At 40.2% G+C, this 26,652-nt stretch overlaps 1 protein-coding gene across 2 annotated transcripts in view; it reads left to right on the top strand.

Annotated features, from left to right (window-relative positions):
- The window catches only part of LOC149187475 (uncharacterized), an 85,926-nt gene extending 60,122 nt beyond the window's left edge, over positions 1–25,804 (top strand). Inside the window, exons 3-4 of one of the 2 annotated variants that reach the window (XM_089411381.1) lie at positions 24,622–24,799; positions 24,949–25,804. In XM_089411381.1, coding sequence (XP_089267507.1) covers positions 24,622–24,799; positions 24,949–25,545 — 775 coding nt within the window. In that variant the 3' untranslated portion in view covers positions 25,546–25,804. Of the gene's footprint in view, positions 1–24,621; positions 24,800–24,910 lie in introns of both variants that reach the window. The other variant, XM_089411382.1, reaches the window with a different exon arrangement.
- Positions 25,805–26,652: the final 848 nt, after the last annotated feature.

Below are 26,652 nucleotides of genomic sequence, written 5' to 3'. Positions count from 1 at the left end.
CTAACCTGAATGCCTTCTCTAATGAATCAGGTTCCCAAAGGCGAACATCATGTTGGATATTATCCTTTAAAGTCCCTATGAACACATCAATCCTATGCTCCTCTGGAATATTTTTTACCCTTATGTTCAATTTTTGGAATTCCTCAATGTGCTTCATTATTGAACCCTTTTGTTTGAGACTTATCAATTGGCTAAAAAAAGTGTTGCTTTTTGTATCTTCATAATGTGCTGTCAATTCTTCCGTAAAAATTGCCCAAGTGATCATTTGTTTACGAGAGCAAAGCCATTGATACCATACACACTGATTTGGTTTTGAATATAAAGTTGCAATACGTACCTTTTGTGTGTTTTGCACATTATTGAGATCGAAAAATTGCTCCATCTGTAATATCCATGTTATAGGATCCTTGCCATCAAACTTCCTCATATCGATTTTTGGAATATGGTGGGTTTTCGATCCAACATTAGAGTCTATGAAATCATGATTAACATTTCTTTTGTTCGCATCATGAGTTTCCTTTACTACCCTTTCACCTTTAGTAAGTATTTCTTGTAGAAAATTTGTCAAATCTGCGTTCAAATCTATCTTCAAATCGTCAATCTTAGCTTCCATGCCCTTTATCTTAGATTCCACGCCATTTATCTTAGCCTCTGTTAGCTTTTGTGAGAGTGAAATTTGTTGCACTTGGTCTTGTAATTTTGATATATCATGTAGCATTTCTTCCTCTTCTTCATGAGTCATGCTAGAGCTTTCAGGTTGCTTACTAGGTGTTTGCATTTTCTTTCCTCGGGGCATCAGTTACCGATAATAATGCTCTACTATGCCTTTTGAATTCCTTCAAAATATTTTTTCAAACCAAGCTTAAGAAAGTTTTTTAAAAAATCTACAAACCTTTTTTCACTTTGTAGGAGCTCGATATTGCCTCTGATGTATCTCCGTAATTTCAAATCATCCAGTTCTGAAATTGCGACCTACAATAGCCCTCTGTGTCATCTTTCCAATGCCACTAGTCTGATCCCAATTGGATTCTCCAAGGAAGAGTTATGCCAAATCTCCCACAGTGACCTGATTATAGACTAGTTCAGTAGAGCAAACTTGTACAACGTGCCACGTGTCCTTGTTTCGATCTTTAGCTCTAAAAAATATATACAAGAAACTACAGTGTGTCCTCTTTCTGTACCTTCGTACGAAATTTCAATCCGATGCTCAGAGAGAAAGTTATGACGATTTTCCTCAGGTCACCTGTTTGGAATGTAATTAAGGAGTCTGCAAAAAGATCAACTTTCTTAGATCATATCTTTGCAAATATAGTGCGAAAAGCTCTGAAATTCGGACCCGTGGTTCAGTGCGATTTTGTCTCAAATGGGTTTTTTTTTTTTTGCTTTTGAAACGTCGCAGAAAAAAAGTTATAGAAAAAATTCCACGATGACCTATTTGGAGCAGCGAAACCCGAGAATCCAAAGCTCTGATACCAAATGTTACGAAACCAGCTCACAAAAAGATAGAAAAGATAGATCAACGCCTTATAATTCAACCTCTTCGAGGGGGCAACCTCTTTTACATTACATAAATGAACAATTCTTGGATGATTCAAATGATAAAACCTCATTTCTATATATAGAAGTCTAAGGAGTCACAATATAACCCAGCCGACCTAACAATAATAATATAAAGACACAAAAATAACAATAGAGGGATTCTATGGGGCACAGTAATAACAATATGGGGACAATAGGGGCACAACAATATTAATAAGGGATACAACTACAATAGTAATGGGGTAATCATTAGTATTATAGGGACCTTACAGATGTTATACAGATGGGTTACCAATCCGATTCTTCTTATGAGAAATTCTTCAGATTGAGAATGACCAAGTTCCATTATGAATACCTCCCTAGTCAAGAGGGAGTGTTGAAGAAAGTGTAACTAGGTTCGGTCTGCATAATGACATGATCTTTGTAAACAATGAAATGAAAGAAATAAAATTATTTTTGTATGCCTTGCTGCATGGGTTTCATGAACAAGAGGTTTATTTGTTAATGGCTCCCATGTCAATGTCATGTATGTAGGAATTTACAGGGTAAGTTCCTCAGAAAGAACACCAAAAGGACACCGCTCACAACCAGATCTCAAATCAATACACCAGTATTTTTGACGTGGTTAAAACCCTCAAAATGCAAGGAGGGAAACAGTCCACGGCCTGTCCCAACGTGGGTACTACAGGCAATTTATTAATCAAAGAATGAAAAATTTACATAAGCTTCTCTCATGCACAGATTGCCCGAACAATGACCCTCCATGCACTTTAAATAGAACTCATGGACCAATCGGGTGTTAAGCCACGGATCAAGTGTCGGTAATACCGAGGTGAGAGTGAACCGTCGGATCACTACATATTGTGACCGTCAGATTGTAAGTTACAAAATGTACAACGGTAAAGAAAGACACTTTACCTAACTCTATACTAGACCAAGTTGAACTTAACTATATCCTATGTGTCGGAATATCCTAACATCCCCCCTTAAGAACAACTTGGGATAGGATTGAAGGATTTACAAATATGATACAATAGGAGAAGGAAGGAGGCACTAGAGCCTATCCCCCCTTAGTGACAACTTCCTGAACTCCAAGCATATATCGAAGTTTAGTGAACTTCGCCTCTGTGAGAGCCTTTGTGAAGATGTCTGCAACCTGATCATCTGTTGAACAATATTGCACTTCAAGAACATGGTCATGAATGTGCTTTCTGATGAAGTGCATGTGTAGTTCAATGTGTTTGCTGCGCTGATGCTGGACTGGATCTTTGCATAGCTGAATGGCACTTTGATTATCACACCAAAGTGTGGTTGGATGCTGCTGCTCAAAGCCAAACTCTGATAGGATCTGACGAAGCCACAAGGCTTCCTTACTAGCTTCCACGGCACCACGATACTCTGCTTCTGCTGACGAAAGAGAAATGGCAGCCTGTTTCTTACAAGCCCATGTAATAGGTCCTAAACCAAGAGTGAAGACATAACCGGCAGTAGACTTCCGATCATCAGGGTCACCAGCCCAATCAGAATCAGTGAAACCAACTAATAGAGGAGCTGCTTTGGCACTGTAATGAATCCCAAACTGTACTGTACCTCGAACATAACGAAGTATTCTTTTAGCTGCTTTCCAATGACTTTCACGGGGGTTTTGCATAAAACGAGCAACAAGGCCAACAACAAAGGAAAGGTCAGGACGAGTATGGGTTAAATACAAGAGTTTTCCTACAAGTTGACGGTATAAGGTAGCATCAACTTCAGGAGAAGTACAAGAGACTGAAAGTTTGACTCCAGACTGAAAGGGAGAAGGGGCTGGCTTACAGTCTTCCATGTGAAAATGACGAAGAATATCACAAGCATACTTGGACTGGGAAAGGAAAATACCCTCCTTGGATTGCAAGACTTGAAGACCGAGAAAATAGTGTAAGTGTCCTAAGTCTGTCATTTCAAATTTCTTTTTAAGGCTGGACTTCACATGGTTTATAAGGTTGGGATCACTACCAGTAAGAATAAGATCATCAACATAAAGAACAAGGATGATAAGAGAGTTGCCCACTTTCTTGGTGTAGACAGTATTGTCAGAATAACACCTAGAAAAGCCAGATTCTAAAAGAAAGCTATCCATTTTGGCATACCAAGCCCGAGGAGCTTGCTTGAGACCATAAAGGGATTTCTTAAGTCGACAAACAAGGCTGGAGTCTGTTTGTATGAAGCCAATGGGTTGTTCCATATAGATTTCTTCCTGCAAGTCCCCATGCAAGAAGGCAGATTTAACATCCATCTGATGGACTTCCCATTTTAAAGAGGCAGCAAGGGAAAGAACAAGGCGGATAGAGTTCATTTTGGCAACAGGGGAGAAGGTTTCAGTGTAGTCAATGCCTTCAACCTGTGAAAAGCCCTTAGCAACAAGACGAGCTTTATGTTTATCAACTTTCCCATCTGGTCCATACTTGGTTCTGTAAACCCATTTACATCTAACAAGTTTGCGTCCCTTTGGTAGAGGAACAAGATCCCATGTATCATTTGTCATCAATGAATGATATTCTTCATTCATAGCTGCTTCCCAATGTGGATGGCCTGAAGCTTCTGCAAAAGTGTCAGGATCATGATTTACTGGAGCTTGAGCCAGTAAAGAAGAGGCTCTTTCAAACTGAGAACGTGTACGTCGCTGATCTGTAGGATCACCGGCAAGATCACCTGCTGCATCCCGAGTAGCACGGACCCATCTTGGAAGTTGAGGATCCTGAGAAGGTGGGGGAGGATTATCATCCTCACTTTCATCATCTGAAGAAGAAATGTTTTCAAAAGTAGAAGAGATAGGAAGAGGTGGCACATCCGCCGGACTAGGCTCGCAGGCCGATTTATTTTCATCAAATTTTACATCTCTTCTAATGATAACATTTTTGGACTTAAATGGAATAAGTCTATAACCTTTTACATCTTCAGAATATCCAACAAAAGTACATTTCTCACTCTTAGGTTCTAAAGCTTTATGCTTTTCATCTGGAATATGGGCCCATGCTTCACTTCCAAAAACACGAAAGTGACTTACATCTGGTTTAATGGAACTCCAAGCTTCTTCTGGAGTGATATTCTGTAGAACCTTAGTAGGAGTGCGATTGATTATATAATTTGCACAATTAATTGCTTCGGCCCAAAAACTAAGACTGAGTCCTTTAGATTGCAGCATACAATTAGCCATTTCCTTTAAGGTGCGATTTTTCCTTTCAGCTACACCATTTTGTTGTGGAGTGTATGGAACAGTATGTTGCATTTGAATTCCATTTTCGGTGCAAAAGTTGATGAATGTGTTTTTAACATATTCTCCACCATTATCAGTTCTTAGCTTAAGAATTTGATGTCCAGATTGTTTTTCAACAAAGGCTTTGAAGGCCAAAAAAGTGTTAAATACTTCGCTCTTGAGTTTTAAGAAGTATACCCAAGTGCGTCTGGAGAAATCATCAATGAAAGTTAAGAAACACTTGCAGCCAGAGAATGAAGCAACAGGAAGTGGACCACATAAATCACTGTGCACAAGCTGTAAAGGGGCTGAGGCGTGCCAAGAGGCACGTTTTTCAAAACTGTCCCGATGATGTTTTCCGAGTACACATCCGGAACAAACACCATCTCTGCAAGATACCATAGGAAGACCTGTCACCATATTTTCTTTACATAGATGCTGAAGGGAGCGATAGTTTAAGTGACCAAATCGCTCATGCCAAAGTTTGCTCACTTCATCATTATGAGCAACAAATACTGAGGGAAGATTTGATGACCCAAAGTTGTGAAACTTATACAACCTTGTGGAATCATCAGCAATACCAGTAGCTAGAATCTGTTTAGGATCTCTTAGATCCTTGATTACAACATCATGAGGTGAAAATTCAACAATTTTACCTTCACCTGAATGAGTTATCTGATATACAGATAGAAGGTTGCAGGATAAGGTTGGAACACATAATACATCATTAAACTGACCATTGTCTAGATGAACAGTTCCAGTCCCTACAACATTAAGAGATCTATCATCACCAACATATATATTTTTGGTGTTACAATCATTTAAAGAAGAAAACATGGCTTTGTTTTTGGCCATGTGATAAGAGGCTCCAGAATCAATGAGCCACTCATGAGAATGAGAAGAAGAAGATACATTTAATGCATAACCAGACTGAGATGATTGACAACGACATGCAGAAAGTGCCATTCCTGAAGATGAAGTTGAAGTTGAAGTAGAAGAATGCTCCACATGGATGTTATGTTTCTTCATTGCGGCTTCCAAGGCTTCCATCTTCTTAAAGCATTTAGATTCTAAGTGGCCATCTCGATTACAAAAGTTACAATGTCTATCAGTCTTCTTCCATTTGTTTTTATTGGTCTTATCATTTTGCTGAAATGATCTTTCATTTTGAGGCTGAGTTGGTTTAGGACCATTCTTTTGAGGATATGACTTCTTAGGATTCTTTGAATTTGGTTGCTGCTGGGCGGCTAACGCTTTCGTGGAAGAGTTTCCAAGATTAAGAAGACCAAGGTGTAAGAGTTTTTCTTGTTCTCTTATTAAAGAATCACAAAAAGAGTCAAAGGAAGGGGCCTTGTAGTCTTGTCCTTGACAAATGAAAGCTTCCCTTGTAGAATGGAAGGTGGAAACAAATACAGAGTAGGCTGGTCCCAACTTAGTAAGGATGGAATAAATAAGGTTACCATCTTCTTTCTTAACTTTAACACCTTCCAAGAGATATCTAAGGGTCTTGAATTTGGACAAGAAATCTTCAATGCAAGAAAAATTATTAGGATCCAAAGTAAGCAACTCATTTTCAAGTTGATGGGCTCTAATTTCATTTTTAATCCCAAAAACTTTAGCGAGTTTTTCCAATGCTTCATGAGGAGTCTCAAGTTCTGCAATATGGAATCTAAGATCAGGAGAAATAGACATCCCTATCAAACCACGTGCTTGATTTTGTCTATTTTCCCATTTTGCAGCCTTGCCTTCATCTTTTGGTTTCTTCTCTTGGTCTGTGGCTATTCTGAAGAGACCTTTACTTCTAAGTAAATCTTCCATGTAGGCTACCCATTGGAAGTAGTTAGTGCTGTCAAGAATGACTTGGCATGGACTTTCCATTTTTTAGAAAAAACTGAAGCTGAAGATGCTGAAAGTAAGTGTTCCAATGGATAGATCTCGAAAAAATAGGCGGTTTTAAAAAAAACGGCTCTGAAAAAGGCTTCCGGATGAAGAAGTTATGGCTTTTTGAAAAAAAATTGTTGAAGTTGCCGGCAAAGTGCGCGAATGTGCGGGAATGAAAAAATCCGCCCCCACAAAATGGAGACTTTAACCCAAGACCTCTACTCTCTTAAAATAGCTTTGAACCAATTGATCTATACAAAAAATTTGAGAGAGAGAGAGAGGGGGGGGACCTTGGTTTGCGTGCTTGCCTTGAGAAAGCTCTTTTTCCCTACAAAACACAAAACACAAAACCCAACACGAATATGCAAAGAAAAACGAACCTTGCGGCTCGAAGTTAGCTTTAGCCAAAAAACTAGATATTTAAAAAAAAAAAAAAATCTCAAAGTTAGCTTTAGCCGAAAAACTAAATATTTTTTTCAATGTTTCTGATTTTCCGAGATCACACTAAGGTGCAGGGAAAAGAGCATACGCATGAGAAAAATCCTTCCTTTCTGTTTCTGATTTGCCCAGATCGCACAGAGTCGCAGGGCAAAGAGCATATGCAGAAATGAAAGGTATAGATCCGGTTAAAAAAAAAGGCTAAATAAACCGAAACCGAAATAAGCAGAGAGAAAATAACAGTAAACTGCAAAAACACTGTATACCTCCCGATCTGAAAAATGACGCAGCTAGGGCTACCGGAAACCTTTTCGCGTGAAACGAAAGGGGTTCCTCACTGGAACAGATGCTCCGAACGCAACAGAGCAGTCCTCTCGGCCCGAAAGAGTCAGAAACAGCAGATCTAGGAAACGATAGTCGCAGGCAGTTCTACCGGCTTCAGATTTGGATCACCAACGGACGCGGCCCTCAAATAGCTCTGATACCATGTAGGAATTTACAGGGTAAGTTCCTCAGAAAGAACACCAAAAGGACAGCGCTCACAACCAGATCTCAAATCAATACACCAGTATTTTTGACGTGGTTAAAACCCTCAAAGTGCAAGGAGGGAAACAGTCCACGGCCTGTCCCAACGTGGGTACTACAGGCAATTTATTAATCAAAGAATGAAAATTTACATGAGCTTCTCTCATGCACGGATTTCCCGAACAATGACCCTCCATGCGCTTTAAATAGAACTCATGGACCAATCGGGTGTTAAGCCACGGATCAAGTGTCGGTAATACCGAGGTGAGAGTGAATCGTCGGATCACTACATATTGTGACCGTCAGATTGTAAGTTACAAAATGTACAACGGTAAAGAAAGACACTTTACCTAACTCTATACCTAACTCTATACTAGACCAAGTTGAACTTAACTATATCCTATGTGTCGGAATATCCTAACAATGTATGTCAAGAGTCAATGTCATGTATGGAGAGCTCTTCTTGAGCATTTGTAAAATATATATGAGTCAACCTAGTGTCTAGAAAATCCATCCTAAAAGACAAGCAGAATCCTCTTAATGCCGGTCTGCAAAATGAATTGAATACACTCTTGTTGGCTCACTCGAAGTGACACATCTCTCTGTTGGTTCAAGTCGGTTAAATATGGAGGGCAAATCACTATATATACCCAACTAGGGTTTGTGCAAAAGTGGAGAACAAGAACTCGGATCCTCTGAAATATCAGACAAGTACAATGGCTCAAAAATTTCAGATGAGTACAGTAGTTCTTTATTGCGGATGAAGAAGGATTTCTGTGTTTTTTGGTGATGTCTCAGCCTCCTATAAGCACCGTCTCAACATACCAATATGTAGTCCCAGTCTCGGCTTAGTTAAAGGATCTTAGTGATAGAGTCTTGGTGAAGAAAACACATTAATAGTCTCGGTGATGAAGGTGATTTCAGGGATCCCACAGTAGCACACACTGTCTCGACATAATTATGATGAGAAGGTCTCATAGTAACACACTGTGTCTTGACATACTTCAAGGTACAGTCATGATCTTAGCATAGATATGGTCTCGATCTTATTGGAGACACAGTCACAAGGTTATGATCTTAGTGAAGGTGCAACTATGGTGAAACAATCTTGATCTCAGTGGATTTAGGTGCATATCTCATCCATATATATGGAGATCTCATTGGTATGGTGAAGATCTCGGTAAAGGTGCAGTAGTGATGGCCTAAGTGTTATCTCAGCGATGATGAAGAAGAGGATTGGTGTCTTGGTCTTGGAGTGGCTAAATAGGTCTGAAGTGTAAAACTTCCAGATAACAGAAATATATATAAAAATACTTTATTAATAAATGAATAGATAGGTGATGTCTGATTACAATGGGGTTTCCCGGCTTAAATACTGCCATGGACACCCTTTAGGAAAGGGCATGATCTTATGATCGTGCCCTTTCTCCTAACTAAACCTAAATTAAATAATAAACCTAAAATTAACTAAATTTTTACATAACATTGCCTTCCTCTCGAAAGAATGCTTTGTCCTCAAAGCATATGTAACGACGGATGTTGTTGAAGAATGATTCATTCTCCCAGAAAGCATCTTCTTCGGGTAAGTCTTTCCACTTGATCAGATACTCCAAGATGATCAAAGTCACATACTTTAAAAGATCTTGAATTAATCTCTCAATTCCCGCTTTTTGGAGATGTGGATATCGGTATGGCTTGATGTTGATGGGGTTTGACTCTGTTTTAACTTCTGTTCTACGCTCAATTTCTGTATTAGGCGGCATCTTCATAGGTAGGTCTTGAATCTCTGGTGATTCTTCTCTGGTCATATTTGCAGATAACATTTCTAATTGGTGACATTGTATTGCATAAGCAGGTGCTCTTCTTCGACTCAGCTTCATCATCTGAGATGATGATACAACATGATTTTCTGGTGCTTGGAATCCATGTAGTTTGTACTTCTGACCTCCCCATTTGAATTTTATAAATTGTACTTGATGGTTGGCGGCATAAGTACCTAAAGTTCGTAGCCATTGGATACCTAAGACTACATCTACTCCTCCTAACGGTACTGTGAAAAACGGAGACTCTAAACTGAAGTCTTGAATCTGCAATTTAACCTTATGGCATTTTCCCACCTTTTCAATCTTTTTACCGTTAGCTATCATCACTTTCATGTTTGGTAAGGGAAATGAAAATATATTGAGTCTCTTTGCCACAGTTGTATCTAAAAAATTGTGTGTGCTTCCAGAGTCGATGAGAACCACTACGTTGTTCTTCTTTATGTGTCCTTTTAACTTTAAGGTCTGAGGTTGTGATATACCTGTCATAGCTGATAATGATACTTGTGGAATACTTCCATCATCTAGTTCTGGTGAAAATTCTGGAGCGTCTTCTGTGTCTTCTACATCATAATCTTCACTGTTTGAATCATTGGTTGCTTCACAATTATATAGGTTCTTTGGTTCTTTTCCTTTAGCACATCTATGTTTGGGGTCCCACTTCTCACCACAGCGTTTACATTTACCCTCTTTTATCCTTTGCATTTCCACATTAGATTTTTCATCTTCACGACGATGTGGTGGAACATATCTTGTATTATTTGAGTCCACATACTGGGGTATCCTTCGTCTTGCATAAGCTTTTTCCACTGTTGACCAAAATATTGGTTCGGATTTCTTTTCGGCTGTTTTTGCTTTTCGTCTTGCTTCTTCTATAGATGTAATATCATGCATCTCAAGTTCTGCTTGTAAATGGGTTTTGAGTCCCGAGATGTATGACTGAATTAGACGAGATTCTGATAACCCAGGTACTCGTGTTACTAAGGTTTCCCATTCTTGAGTGTATTCATCGACACTTCCTTTTTGTCGTAGTTTGATGAGTTTTGAAAAGAACTCTTCTTCCTTTACACCTTGGAATCTTTTGAAGAATGCATCTTTAAATTTCCTCCAACTAATGACATGTGTTGTCTTTTTCCACCACATATACCAGTTATATGCTTCTCCCTCCATTTTCATGGATGCATGTCTGAGCTTTTCGTCATCGTCAGTGATGTCATATATCTCAAAGTATTCTTCTGCTTTATTTATCCATGCAACATTGTTTTTTTCGTTTCCATCGAATTTAGGCATCTCGACCTTTGCCCTTCGTTGGTATGTTGCCACTGGTTGAGCGAAAAAAGGGTGTTGATTGGTAAAGTTATCCCAGAGTTGCTTGTTTGTAAAGACTGTGTTACTTGCTTCTTGGTGGGGTGTCGCTGATTTTTTTGGGGATTCAACCTTGTCATGAGAGTCTGTGGGCGTAGTTGAATCCGACGAGACATGTTCTTGATTCTCTTCACCTTCTTTCAGTAGTTGTTCGGGCGTACAATTCGACCTTTTACACAGAACTTTTAGCATTGTTAAGATCTCTTTGAAGTTTACTTCTGTTTGGACATGTTGACTTTCCATCTTTATCTCTATTCGATTTGTTGTATCTTCAAGATTTTTGATTTTATCCGCTTGCTCCCCCAGCTTGCTCTCGACTTCATTTAATCTTTTACTGACCTCGTCGTGGTTGTTATTTATCCTATGCTCTGCATCCAACAACCTTTTCTGGAAATCCGCCATTGTTATTGTCGACATTGAGCGGGTTTGCGGGGGCGTGTATTTATCTGCCAGTTTAAGGGTTTTCCCTCTTTTTTTTTAGCTAAAATAAATTTTATACATACAAATTTTAATTAATTAAAATAAAATTAATTAATTAAATTAATATATATATATATATATATATATATATATATATAACTTTTAATTAATTAAAATAAATTTAATTAATTAAATTAACTTTTTATATATATAATTTTTAATTAATTAAAATAAATTTAATTAATTAAATTATTTGTATTGTATATAATATATAATATAACTATATATATATTATAAATATATATAACCACGGTTCACTAACTATATGTATACAAAATTATATATAATATATAATTTTTAATATACTATAGTTATATATATTATATAATATATAATTTTTAATATAATTTAATTATATATATTATGCATATATATAATAAAACTCCTATCGACTTAACTTGGAGCGACACGACGGTTTGAAACAGAAGTTGAGCGAAAGAATTTTACGAAACTGCTACCGAATCTGCCTGTCGGACAGAATATTCGAAAGGCGTTTACTAAGTTGTTGATATTTAAGTGGACATCGACAAGACCTCCGCTTCAAACTCCTAAATAACGGCTTCGCTCAGTTTTGCTCTGCTCGGCTCGGCTCGGCTAGGGTGAGAGTGAACTCAATGGGGACCGTAAGCCACTAAAATAATCCTACAAAGTGATTTGAATATTGTTTAACGTAGAAATAGTAGCGTGTGGTGTGGGTCACCCACGTTCCTTGACGTAACCAACGAGAAGTTCAGTCGGTGGTGTTAAATTTGACAAAAATGCGGGCAACGACTCAGAATTGGTGGGTCTCTATACAATATTAATACCACCGAAAGATTAAAGTCTGGATTGCGGAGATGTTGGTACACTTAAAATCCAACTCGGTGAGGTAAGACGACTTGCAGGGACCGGATTGCAGTGGATGGGGATATAACCGCACAGAATAATACCGCAGATAAAAAAAAAGGGGACGCCGGAACTTCAACGTTATCACCTCAAACAAAATACAGGGCTTTGGTAACAGCGAGTGATGAGGTCGATGATTGTTGGCGGCAATGAGAACCTGTGTTTTGAAGGCAGAGAATCGACCAGCTCTGATACCAGATGAAGTGTAAAACTTCCAGATAACATAAATATATATAAAAATACTTTATTAATAAATGAATAGATAGGTGATGTCTAATTACAATGGGGTTTCCTGGCTTAAATACTGCCATGGACACCCTTTAGGAAAGGGCATGATCTTATGATCGTGCCCTTTCGCCTAACTAAACCTAAATTAAATAATAAACCTAAAATTAACTAAATTTTTACATAACAAGGTCAAGGGTCATGGTCTTAGTATTCATCAATTGGAATCACTATAAGAAGAATTTTGTGCAGGTTTTCCTTTCAAAGAGAGAGGTTTTGGCCTTGGTAGAATGCCGACATCTTGTGTTCTTGTCTCTTTTGTTTTGGTAGCTATTTGATGAAATAAAAAACACACACTGTAATAATAACAAAGAGAAGATTATGCTAATAAGAAAAAGTAAAAAGTGTCTCACAAATAGTTATCATCGAGAAGAAGAACTTGAATGCCCTAGATTCTTCAACAACTTTGGGGTGAGGGTGGAGATTGCAATTCCAACAACTAAAATGGAGATGGTGGGTCAATCTCCCCTAACATACCCCCCAGTTGAATGGGATTGTCATTTGGCCCAAGGGTGGGAGTATTCCAAAGGGGCTGAATCACAAAGATGGCTTTGAGATCATGAATAATTGCTCAATTCCCTTCTTTTTCGCAACTATGACCAAATCCCTAGATGATTTGAGCTCCGCTTGTTGAGGTTTTGTGAGGTCCGGATCGAGGAAGATCCTTTGTGTGCATGAGAGTAAAGACAACCTTCTTTTAGCCTAGAGGGATCTATCTCGGTCTTTGGAAACAAAGGAAGAATGTGGAATAGGGGCCCATCCATGTGTTCTCAAGGGTGAGTTCCTTCAGATCTAAGGTGTTGTGATGGAATGAGGTGCTTAGTTGTAAGGGACTTAAGGGGGCCACAAGAGGGTGGAGTTGCACTCTCAGATTGATTTTCTCAATGGAAGTGTTATTTGTTCAGTTTTTCTCGTACCAACCTTTCGACTGTGGTACCTGTTATCGCTCAAACTAGCAGGGGTCCTAGGAGGGGATCCTATAGAGCAATTACCAGGTCAAGGGGCAACAATGGAGCGGTGGCCCACTGTCACCTCAACTAAAGTTACTTGCTCTTTTACAGACTTTCACCGATGGGAGGAGTCCCGATATGAGAGGAATCACAAGAATAGATGGATCAATGATAAGATATGGGGCTCAAATAATTAGCTTGCTTGCGTTGAAAGCAAGGTGATTAGCTCTCTAAGAAGGGCTATGAAGACACCTAGACCTAGGGTTGGATAATATTCATTAACAAGAAGTATCCTAAACCTAAGAATCCTAAAGGAGGAATGGCTTCTATGTAGTCCTTGTGGAATGTGAGTCACAAAGTTTTGGGACCACAAAGAACCCAAGTGGGCCCAAACTAGGTCAAGGGTGTGGAGTAGATCAACAATAGAGGGGCTTAACCAAGTTAGGGAGGAGAAAAGGATCAAAGGAATAATTTTCTTTGAAATTCAAATGCAATGATCCAAATGAGGACATTAACCCAAAGCAACATAGGGAGAGGAATGATCCTTGATTTGGGCTTGTGATATCTCGGGATTCCACTATCGGATTCAACTCAAACTTGGAGGACTCCTTGAGAAGACCCCAACATAGTTGTGGACCAATTTTCAAGGGCTTTGGATGGCTACAAAAGATTTCGTTGGATACCTAGGAGACCTTCTAGGGTTAGGTCTAAAATTAAGAAGATAAGGTGAGAAGAATAATCTTTCATGAGCACCTTAAGACTAGACCAGTGCCTGGCCAATTGGGAGAATGGAGTCAATGCAAATCAATGTTTTGGGATGTCTTATACCTAGTCAAGGAGTCTCCCAGCAAATTCACATAGCTCTAGGGGCAACAAAAAGGTCACTAGGAAAGTTTATATTTCTTTGATGTTGTAATTGATGACTTATCAAGGTAATAATGAACAATGATATACCTCTAGGACATTTGTTCACCATACTTTTGCATGAAGCATATGAAAGCCCTCACAAAGACATGTTTTAAGAAATTCACATTTCTTTAAAGGCAACTTCTCCAACTTCATGAGCGAAAACATTCATACATCTACACAAGTGACAATACATGTAAAGAAAAACATCAAAATGACACAAGTATAGCGAAAATCCTCCAATCATCAATGTGCAAAAATATTGAAGCTCCGAGACAAAAGATAAGATTTACAAACATCGAAATGCATTTAGAAATCCAATTCCTCCATCAAAAGACTAGCTAGAATTCTCAAGAAGAGATAGTCCAATCCAAAAATGTGATGAGAGAAATGAATGAGCCTCTCATCTATTTATACAAACCATAAGGGGCTTCAAATAGCCTAATAATGCCACAACTAATAAAATATTGTACAATAATGATATGACTTGGTGACAAGCCCACCAAGATAGCTCCATAGTACAAAAACAAGCCTCTCAAGAGGGAAAGAGATAAATACAATAGGTCGAAAGGCCGTTGAAGAGGCCTAATGGAGTCCAAAGTGTGACAAGGTGAGAGAACAGACTCCAAACATAGTGAATGAGGGGTTGGTCCCTTGATATCCAAGCAAGTCACATTTAGCGTCTCCAAGTTGGTGTGGGGGCACAATGGCATCCTCATTGGTCTCCAAGTGGATTGATATTGCTTGTAAACCATCTGTAAGGGCTAGGATGATGACATAAGCTCTCCCTTTGTCTCCTGCGGTGAGACACATCTTCATCTGGACCATGGAAACTCTGCCAAGTGTGTGGTACAAGTGTGAAGCCAGCTAGGCATGGTGATCCAAGTGCATCATCTTCATCCAAACGGTGGAACACGAGAAATCATTGAATGGTGCTTGGGATCCATGAAGTGCTCTCTACTATGGTGGAGGCCCATGGCTCTCAACACCCACCCTACAAGTGCCAATGTGGTCCTCTGGAGGGATTGGACCCTGCATAGGGAGACCAAACCCAAAATGGAGACCCACCCACAATCTTGCATAAGATCCAATGCGTCCCCTTGCCCTCCAATACAACAAATCATTAGGGTAATCAAGTAAAAGAGCTTACAAATCATGGAATCAAATGGACACTTCATGGTGGCATGCCATTTCATAGTGGGCTTTGGCATGTACAGGTGCCTCCAGCCTTTAAAGGGGGTGACATGTCCATGGTACATCCATCAAATGGTAGGTGGCGTGTGATATAATGATGGAATGAAGTGGGGATCAGGGGTAGGCTCTAAGCCACATGCCATGGTACAAGGGTAGCTATAATGAGGGAAGCCCACACTTGGGTACGAGTGTAGGAGGGAGAAATCATGGTATATGAGTTACCCCAACCTTTGTTTTTGTAAAAATTTCTGTTTTCCCACTCCGGTTTTCAGTTTCACCTTATTTCTCCCATGTAGTTAAATGCCCATTCCCATAACCATACATTTAACAGACTGAAAAAAATAAATATGGCTGAAAACACAAATTCTGGAAATTTTTCAGAATGCTGGAAATTGCAGAAATAAAAATCAGCAATTAAAAATAGCCATTAAAACACATTAAAACACTTATATTTTTGGTCAACTTGACCCTGGAAAAACCCCCTACAACTCTTGGGGAAAACCAGTTTGAGAGCTCTTCTTTATTTCTGAAAATTGCCTTTTTACAGTGAGAATTATTCAGCAAAAAATCAGCAAGCAAATTTACAACTTATCTCCTTTCCCGTGCCTCACAGCAATCTGGAAATTACAGCAAACAGGACAGCAATAAATGCTGTATGACCTCCGTTTTGTGTGCAGAAAAATCAGCAAACTGCTCCTCGATGTTTGTGCAAAAATCTGCCTTTCACTATGTGCTGAATCAGCTGTACAAATCTGCTCAACTGCTGCCTTGGAATGTGTGCCAAGCTGCTGTCTCCTCCTTCTTGCTCAGAAATCTCTCTTGCTCTCTTGCTCTCCTTCTCCCAATCTGCTCATGAAAGAATGAATGACCTTTTCCTCCTTTTCCTCCTTTAATATAACTCCAAGTGACTTTTGGGTGATCTCTAAATCCAATGGCTGAAATAGATTTAGATCAATGGTTGAGATTAAATGCTCATTTAAATCTCACTTTCTATTTTTTAATTCACCGCACTTTAATAAAGACCCACTTAGTCATTTATTTCCAAAGTCACTTTTCCTTTCTAATTTTTCATTGACTTTATAAAAGTCACTTTAAAATTAGACTTAATAACTTTATCACTTAAAGTCACTTTTAAATTAGATTTAACTTTATAAAATTATAAAGTCACTTTAGGAGAAAAATTAAATTCTTTTGGACACTTTTCCCTAGGCCAAAGATCAAAGCCTAAGGGAACCACCTGTCCTCCGGTACCAAATTTCAACACTCCCTCTTACCGAGGAAGGTGTTCCTCACCACACCCATCTTGTCTCTGAAGTAGACATGCTTGCCCCGTGGTAAGGCTTTGGTAAGGATATCTGCAACCTGCTCATCAGTGGAAATATACTCAAGCTTCACAGCTCCCTTCTGAACATAGTCTCTGATGAAATGATATCTGATTCCGATATGCTTTGACCTGTCATGAAATACTGGATTCTCCGTGAGTTTAATGCAACTCTGATTATCACAGTAAATCACTGAAGGTCTCAACGGCTGACCAAATAAGCCAAACAACATCTTGCGAAGCCAGATAGCCTCACAACTAGCTAGACTGGCTGCCATATACTCTGCTTCCGCTGAACTCAGTGCTACTGACTGCTGCTTCCGGCTGAACCATGACACTACTGCTGAACCCAACCCAAAACAACACCCTGAAGTGCTCTTCCTATCAGAAGCACAACCTGCCCAATCAGAATCAGTGTATCCTGCCAATCTCACTCCATCTCCGTGCCTGTAGTCCAGACCATAATCCACTGTCCCCTGCAAGTACCGCAAAATGTGTTTTGCAGCCACCCAGTGAACCTTCCTAGGCTCACACATAAACTGATTCATCGTGTTGACTGCAAAACAGATATCTGGTCTAGTGTTGACCAAATACATGAAGGAACCAATCAGCTGCCTGTACAATGTGGAATCCACCAACTCGGAATCCGAAGCATGAAGCTTCTTCCAGTTGGCGATCATCGGTGTCGACATGGGTCTACAATCCTCCATGTGGAATCTGCTAAGGATGTCCACAATATACTTCCCTTGCCCCAGGAAGAAATGCCCCTCCTCCTGCCACACCTCCAAACCCAAAAAGTAATGCATCAAGCCGATGTCCTTCATCTCAAACTCCGCCGCAAGATCTCTCTTGCAGTGCTCTATGAGTCTCTCTGCACCTGTAATGATCAAGTCATCCACATACAGCACGAGAATGAGAGGCTCCTCACCAATCACAATAAAGTAAAGGTTCGGATCTGCCTCACTCTTTGTGAAACCCATCCCCTGCAAGTATGCATTTATCCTGGAGTACCAAGCTCTGGGAGCTTGCTTCAGGCCATAAAGAGCCTTCTTCAATCTGCACACATGGGACTCCTTCCCATGCACCTCAAAGCCCTGTGGCTGCTCAATGTACACCTCCTCCTGTATGAAGCCATTGAGAAATGCGGTCTTCACATCCATCTGGTGGATCTTCCAACCCATCTCTGCTGCTATCGATATAATGGAGCGGATCGAAGTATATCGAGCCACGGGAGCGAAGGTCTCCTCATAATCAACTCCCTCTACCTGGGAGAACCCTCTAGCCACAAACCTCGCTTTGAATTTCTCAATGCTGCCATCTGCAGCATGCTTTACCTTGTAAAGCCATCTGGAAGTAACCACGGATTTGCCCTTAGGCCTCGGCACCACCTCCCAAACATCATTCTTCATGATAGAAGAATACTCCTCCTGCATGGCCTCTCTCCAGACCTGCTGGCTAGCTGCCTCCTCATAGCTAGAAGGCTCAGAGTCAAGGATGCTGGTAACCATCGCCATATAACTACAAAACCTCTCAGGTGGTCTACTCTCTCTGACCGGCCTCTTCGGCTCAGCAACAGATGTGTCATCTCTCAAGGTGTCCTGAAGCCACTTGGGCTTCCTCTTCCCTGAGCATGCTTCTCCCATAGGAGAATGAAACTCCTCCTCCTCATCACCATCAGTAGCCTGAACTCCTGACTGTCTGTCTGTTGTCCTCCTGCCTGCAGCTGAACCTGTAGAAGCTGAGGTACCGTGTGAACTGTCCATCAGTGGACTCCCTAGTGAACTGCTCTGTGAACTGCTCTGCATGCTGCCTGGAGCACCACCCCTCTGGCTCGGCGAGCCACTGCTCACTGATGGACCTGACATCCTCATAGATGTACCTCCAGATCCTCCTGATCCCTGCCCACTGGATCCTTGCGACTGACTCAACTGCTGTTGAGGGTCTGGCTGATCCAGATATTCTAACTCCCGTGACCTCCTAAAGGCCCTGTCCTCCTCGAACTTCACATCCCGTCTGACAACAACTCTCCTCTGTGCAGGAATGTAAATCCGAAAGGCCTTTGAGGTCTCACTGTAGCCCACAAAGATACCCTTCTCTGCGGTGGGCTCTAGTTTGGTCCTCTTCTCTTTGGGTATATAGGAGTATGTAATGCATCCAAAGATATGAAGATGACCAATATCAGGCTTCTTCCCAGAGAAAGCCTCCTCCGGAGTCATGTGCCCCAAAGCACGATGCGGACTCCTGTTCTGCAAGTAAACAACTGTGTTGCAGGCCTCTGCCCACAAGAACAATGGCAACCCCTGATCATCATGGCTTTGGCAGCCTCTATGATGGATCTGTTCTTCCTCTCCGCAACCCCGTTCTGCTGGGGGTTGTAAGGAACAGTGAACTCCCTCCTAATGCCTGCCTCCGCACAATAGTCAACAAACTCTCCAAGGGTGTACTCTCCTCCATTGTCCGACCTCAAGGACTTGATCTTTCGACCTGTCTGAGTCTCCACAAGAGCTCTGAACTCCTGAAACCGCTTGAAGACCTCACTCTTGGTCTTCAAAAAATAAATCCAGGTCCTCCTGGAGTGATCATCAATGAATAACACATAGTACTCATATCCACTCAAGGAAACATGAGACATCCGACCGCTCACATCGGAATGAATCAAATCAAGTATCCCCGTCGCTCTGCTGTCACTGCTGGGAAAAGGGGATTTGGCAAACTTGCCCATCACACAACCTCTGCAAGTATCAAAGTGATCAGTACTGAAATCTGGCACACCTGTAGTGATCTCCCGCAATGTCCTCAAGGCTCCATGATACATGTGTCCCATCCTGCGGTGCCAAATCTCACACAGCTCAGAACTGCTAGCTCTGCTGTCGGTACTACTGCTCAATGCCAAAAGGGGCTGGAATGCAAACTTGTACACCTTTGCATGGCGTACACCTATCACTCTAGCTGAATCAGCTGGAGCGTCCCTGGGATACATCAACACCTGTCCTCCCCTGAACAGTACCTCATATCCTCTGTCCTCCAAAGCTGAGACGGATATGAGGTTCTTCCTCATCCCTGGCACATAAAGAACCTCTGACACCTTCAAGGGAGGTTTGGACTCCCTCTGAAATGTCACTGTCCCCACCCCGACTGCTCTAACAAGTCTGTCATCACCGAGTACTACCTCAATATCAGTGCCACTCTCTGAAAGCTCTGAGAAGTACTCCCGGACTCCTGTCATGTGACGTGAAGCCCCACTGTCCACATACTAGATACCTGAAGATGCTCCGCTAATCGAGGGAAAAGCATGCTCCCTCTGAACCTGTGTGGCAGGTGATCCTGTACTAGAGGACTCACACGTAGTGAACGCAAACTCTCGGTCAAAACGACCAGCAAAGTCCTCAATCTCTGCTGAAGCTGCCACGTCCTGGTTCTTCCCCTTCTTCTTCTTCTTCTCCGGACACACAACTGCATAGTGTCCCATCTTTTGACAATTCCAACACTTCACCTTGGAATAGTCCTTCTGTGAGTTACCCTGTTTACCTTTACCTTTGCCTTTGCCCCCACCACTGCTTGTGGAAGCCTGCTTCTTCCCTTTGCCTTTCTTGCCTCCTGCCACCAGTGCTACGTCCTCATCCTGCTCAACTGGCTTGGCTGCCCCAAGCTGACCTTTCCTGATCTCTGTCTGAATGCAATCATTCCAAAACCTCTCCCATGTGGGAAGGGTCTCACGCGCACAAACCCCATCAGCAAAGTTCAACCATGAACGGGGGAGGCCATTCACTGCAATACGCACCAACTCAGTGGATGGAATGGCCTCTCCAATCGCTGCCAACTCATCTCTCACATTGGTAATCTGGTAGAGATTGGACAATGCTGTCCACATCTCATGGGCATTGCTCTTTCCTCTCACATGAGGAATGCAATGGTCTTTGATTCCGTCTAGAATCAGCCTCTTACCCTTATTGTTCTTCTTTTTATACTCAGCCAACTGAGTAACATCAGTGGGCACAACAACAGGGTTCTGTGCGGTATGCACCATGATATCCCAGACTTCTGCCTCCTCAAAGATACTGCGCATTCTCTCCTTCCAAACGCTGTAATTTATATGCCCATCCAGCCTATCCTCCACCCTCAATCCCAATGACATCTTGCTGTCCTAAAACTGAAAAATAGCACTGCTGTAGTAAAGATAAAACTGCTGTTTATGAAAAAATCAGCTTGCTGGAATTTTCTGAGTGAAAAATCAGCAACTGTAATTTTTCCTTTTGCTGTCCCAAACTGCCCTTCAGCACTCAAGCTCCGATACCATGTAAAAATTTCTGTTTTCCCACCCCGGTTTTCAGTTTCACCTTATTTCTCCCATGTAGTTAAATGCCCATTCCCATAACCATACATTTAACAGACTGAAAAAAATAAATATGGTTGAAAACACAAATTCTGGAAATTTTTCAGAATGCTGGAAATTGTAGAAATAAAAATCAGCAATTAAAAACAGCCATTAAAACACATTAAAACACTTATATTTTTGGTCAACTTGACCCTGGAAAAACCCCCTACAACTCTTGGGGAAAACCAGTTTGAGAGCTCTTCTTTATTTCTGAAAATTGCCTTTTTACAGTGAGAATTATTCAGCAAAAAATCAGCAAGCAAATTTACAACTTATCTCCTTTCCCGTGCCTCACAGCAATCTGGAAATTACAGCAAACAGGACAGCAATAAATGCTGTACGACCTCCGTTTTGTGTGCAGAAAAATCAGCAAACTGCTCCTCGATGTTTGTGCAAAAATCTGCCTTTCACTATGTGCTGAATCAGCTGTACAAATCTGCTCAACTGCTGCCTTGGAATGTGTGCCAAACTGCTGTCTCCTTCTCTTTCCTGCTCAGAAATCTCTCTTGCTCTCCTTCTCCCAATCTGCTCATGAAAGAATGAATGACCTTTTCCTCCTTTAATATAACTCCAAGTGACTTTTGGGTGATCTCTAAATCCAATGGCTGAAATAGATTTAGATCAATGGTTGAGATTAAATGCGCATTTAAATCTCACTTTCTATTTTTTAATTCATCCCACTTTAATAAAGACCCACTTAGTCATTTATTTCCAAAGTCACTTTTCCTTTCTAATTTTTCATTGACTTTATAAAAGTCACTTTAAAATTAGACTTAATAACTTTATCACTTAAAGTCACTTTTAAATTAGATTTAACTTTATAAAATTATAAAGTTACTTTAGGAGAAAAATTAAATTCTTTTGGACACTTTTCCCTAGGCCAAAGATCAAAGCCTAAGGGAACCACCTGTCCTCCGGTACCAAATTTCAACAGTTTTTCCACCCTTCTTCATATGCTTTTTGCCTTTGATTGATTTTTCTTCATAACTGCTCGGGGCTCTGGGGGGTGAGAGCATGATGTGTAGGATACAACAATAGATACCCCCTTTAAGGTGGGGCAGTTCATTGCCCACTAGGGGTTGGGACAATCATGGGTTCCTTAATGTGGAGGGGGCTCATCTAGGGCCCATAGGAACTAGGGTGATGGCCATATATAAGGGGTAGAGCTCATGTTTGGCTTTTTCCCATGTGCTAAATTTGTATGTTCCGACCATCTTTAGCATTTTGTTGTACATTTCCTGTTGTAAGTGGCCAAATTATGCTTTTCCTTTTTTTTTTGAGCTGCATCAACCTCCAAGGCATCAGTCCAGGCCTGAACCAAGGTGTGGGTAAGGGAAGGGGGAGATTAGCCCTTTGTGGACCCGGATGGGAAAAGTGAAAAATGGGGTTAAAATGAGTGGACATGAGTGATGTATATGGTGTCAAAAAGCGGGACCACGCAACCAAAATCGGGATTTCCCATGTAGTGCCAGCCCTAAAGCTAATAGATAGTAAAGGAGATCCCACGGGACTAGGATACAAGGCTAACCACCAAATCAAGTAGAGAAGACAAGAGTATAGACCTAGCCCACTCTTTTCCGCCAAATCCCCCCACCAATCCATTCCCAAAAGTGTCCATGATAAGTAAACAAAAATTAAAATCACTCAATTAAACCAATGAAAAACTGTACCTTTGGGGTTGGGAGGCCCACCTTCAAACATTCGATCATAATAGGTGGGCGAGGGACCACATGGCTGACTCAGGTGGCAGGGATAGTGGCACATCGAGCTATTGGTGGCTACAAGGGGCTGCTGGCTGCCAGATGAAGACCATCTAGGAGAATTTTTTTCTCCTATGGATACCACCCATGGATGGTGGGTAACAGTACCTTCTATGATTTACAGGACACGTTAGCAAGAATAATAAACTAAGTTGCATTGATAAGGATACAGGAATGGATATGGATATGGTGTGTGTGTGTGTGTGTGTCACCAGTGCTTGCACATTTATGTGGCTTATGGGGTATGGGAGGTTTTGTCTACTCACTTCCATTAGCAGAAAGTTCTCACACTGAAATGCTGAAAGCTGAAAACACCCTGAATTCTACTTGCAATGTGTAAGGGCTAGTGGGGCTGAATCCACCAGTGAACATACTGAAATGAGGGTCCAACTAAAAATTTGAATGTTAAATATATAAAGTCAAGTAAATATTAATTAAGAATTGAGATTGAAAGTTAAATCTAATGACAAGAATTAAGATTAGGTGTTTTTGGGCCTTTTTTTGAGTTTTTGGCCTGAAATGCTGTGGTTTGCACCTGAAACATTTCTAAAAATTGTGGAACATTTCAGGAGGTAGCCGAAATACCTGTTTTGGGGTTTCTGAAAAATGAAATGCTGTTTCAGAATGTCAAAATGTCACCAAAACTTTTTGCTGGTGTTTTGAAGGTGCATCCCAGCCAAATCTGTTTCTGATTTGGCAAATGGCATTTCGAGGGTCCTTGGGTGTTTCCAATAACTAAGAATAAAGTGAAAATAATTTTGGATCAAGAGCTGTTCAACATTATCATTTCAAAATCATATTTCTCTTGTTCATTCTTTCTGAATAATAAACTACTTCCTTTGTGCAAATATTGCAGGATGTTATTTTTTCCCTACAAATTTGCATATAAATTTCAGATAGGGCTATGCACTAGTGTTTCTGAGAATGTAATTATATTTGATTTTCTTTGTTTAAGTGAAGTGTGTGTTCTGCTGTGTAGTGAGAATAAAATTCCTGCAAGACATTTTATGTTTCTGCTGGCAAAAATGATAGAAGCACATTTTTGACCTTGAAAACTTGTAGCAAATGCACCTTTTATGAATTTGACGGAATTGCATGTTTTTTGGCGGAGGTTGCCAGAAACACTTACTTTTGCAAGTTCTCCAAGAATTTATGGCTTGAATCATATCTAATTGTAACTAATAGTTTCTTTAGTTTGGGGTTTCATACTTCCATGAATGTGCACAATTTCTGGGAAATTATTATTGGAAGTAACTGTACATTAAGTTGCATTAAGAGGTCATCTAGCTGGAAATAGCTAAAACAAATTCTAGTTTTGGATGTTATTAAATTACAAATTTTGATTGGAGGGCAACATTAGTTAGGAATCATGATATAACAATATCTTATCTGATTTTAATTGTCCCAACTGGACAGATACAGGGCATGATTTTTGTTAGGGAGCGTGGTTTGGTTGCATTGATGAGCTTGCCATTTGGAAAATGCAAATTGTTTGAAAGACCATAATGTGCAATGCTCATCCATGTGTTACTTCACTTCATTACTACAAGAGTTTTGTTGCAATGCAATGTGGATCTCTTATTTCCAAGTTCTTTGATGGATATGGTAGCTTGGGAGCATTTTTGGCTCATACAAAGTTGCATTTGAAATGCTCTAATGCAGGTGGGAAGCTGCCCAGTTCCCAAAAGTGAGAGTTGCAAATTTGGACCAAGCGAAGTTGAATAAGCACCAGACTCCTTATATGCCAAATATCCCATCTGTTTCTGTCTGCTCAAAAGATCTGCTGCCTTCAAAAGACTGGGAGAGAGAATTTCTAGCAGACTTTTCTGACCTGCGAATGGTAAATCTCCTTTCTCTTTTATATGACAAAAGTGTTCTTGAACATCTTTGTTTTTTGGCTCTGGAAAAGAAAAAAGTATAGCTACTTCATTCTTTTATTTGTTTATTTCAGGTGACAAACAGTGTTTTCCTGTGCATATTGCTTTTCAGGACCTTTCAAGTGTTGAACTGTTGAACGACCATCAATTAAAGTCGTTGCCATCTTATAAAAATAAAGTTCTATGGGAAAAATTTTGTTTTGGCTCTATATGTAGCCTATCAAGTGATGAAGAATCCTGCCCCCTGGCAAAGGAAAAAGGGGAACATGAAAATGATATTTTGGAAGACTTGAATTTTGAATTCACCGAAGCAAACAAATTACCTAAAACGAATGATAAAATTAACTGTGTTGTTAAAGAACCTAGGGAGGATCCCCTAGGGGAGATCAGATCTGCGACCAGCCCTCTGCTTCCGGTCATGTTGAGTTTGGATGAAATTGCACGGGCCACAGTTTTCAAATATCATGTGACGTGGCTTGAAAAATTAAGCTCTTTGTCAAAGGATCGGGCAGTTTGGCTGTTTGCTCTTTGTGCAGTTTTGGATAAGCCATTAGATGCAGAGACATCTGCTGCAGCAAGAGCTTTGCTAAGAAAATGTTCAAGTTTGAGGGCCGGCAAGACGGGAGATGATGAAGAACTTGCTATGCTAAACATCCTTATAGCAATAGCAGGCAAATATTTTGGTCAGGCTGAAGATCTGACAACGTGAGGCACTGTTTGTATATTTACTAAACTGACAAAGGGAAGATGCTGTATTTAATGTAGATATACTTCTTTCCTGCATGGTCATACTGTTTACATGCCATTGCAACGTTGTAATTCAAGATATCCTATGCATTTATCAAAACAGCTTTCCTGTTCTTGCTGATGAGTTTTTAACACTGAAAATTTTGATTAACATCTACCAGCATCTGCAGGTTCTTTTCAAATAAAGTAATATATATATATATATATATAGAGTCCCCTCACATTTGTAATGTATCTGTATAAGCAATTGAACATCATTTTAAAGGATCTTAATTTCAAATGCAATTTACTGCTGGAGAGTCTCTTTAAATGTTGTATCAATAAGAAACTCTTACGTCTTCTTAAAATAGAATGCACCTTGCTGCCATTTATAATTGTCAAGTGCTTGTATGGGGTGCCTCGTGTTTATTCCTTGGTAAATGTTCATTACAATCTGCAGTTGATTAGTTAACCTATATTTTTTATGTATCATTTATTTAATTGTTGTTTTCAAAAAGAAAATACACTGACTGCTATCATTTTTCTGTCATTCTTTATTCTGAAATCTGAAATTATGATAACATTAACAGCTGAGTATGGTCATATAAGAAAGTATGCTTAATGCTTGTAGAGTATATGTCACAGCAATCCTTGTTTACCTCTTGGTTGCAATCTGACTTACTTGATTAGACCTTTTTCCTTGTTCAGGGTATTTTTGTGTCACATGGTGGTGAAGTCCTAGTTCACGTGTTTCTGAGCTATTCTAATTCCCATATATAGTTATTTCTGCAGTAAACAGTGTCTATTGCAGGCATATATTGTTTTATTTTAGCCATCCCATGTAGTTGATTGAAACGTTTTCATTAACAAGAGTTCCAGTAATTTGTAACAAGCCGTGCTGTAGTCCAAAATAGGACATTTAGTTTACTTGAATGACATTTCTCACGTCCTTTTGGTTTTATTCAAGCCGGAGTTTGTTCCCAAGATTGCATGCTTCTCAAAGATGTTATTAACATAAGTAGTTCAACTGAAAGTCCATGTAGAGCTCGAAGGTAATGTACTCGCCTGGACTCGATATCTCTGCTTTAAG

This window comes from Pinus tabuliformis, chromosome 3_1, assembly GCF_031772625.1.
Source record: "Pinus tabuliformis cultivar Carrire ecotype Pingquan chromosome 3_1, CPIR1, whole genome shotgun sequence".
NCBI lineage: Eukaryota > Viridiplantae > Streptophyta > Pinopsida > Pinales > Pinaceae > Pinus > Pinus tabuliformis.
This window is presented reverse-complemented; position numbering and strand designations above follow the sequence as displayed.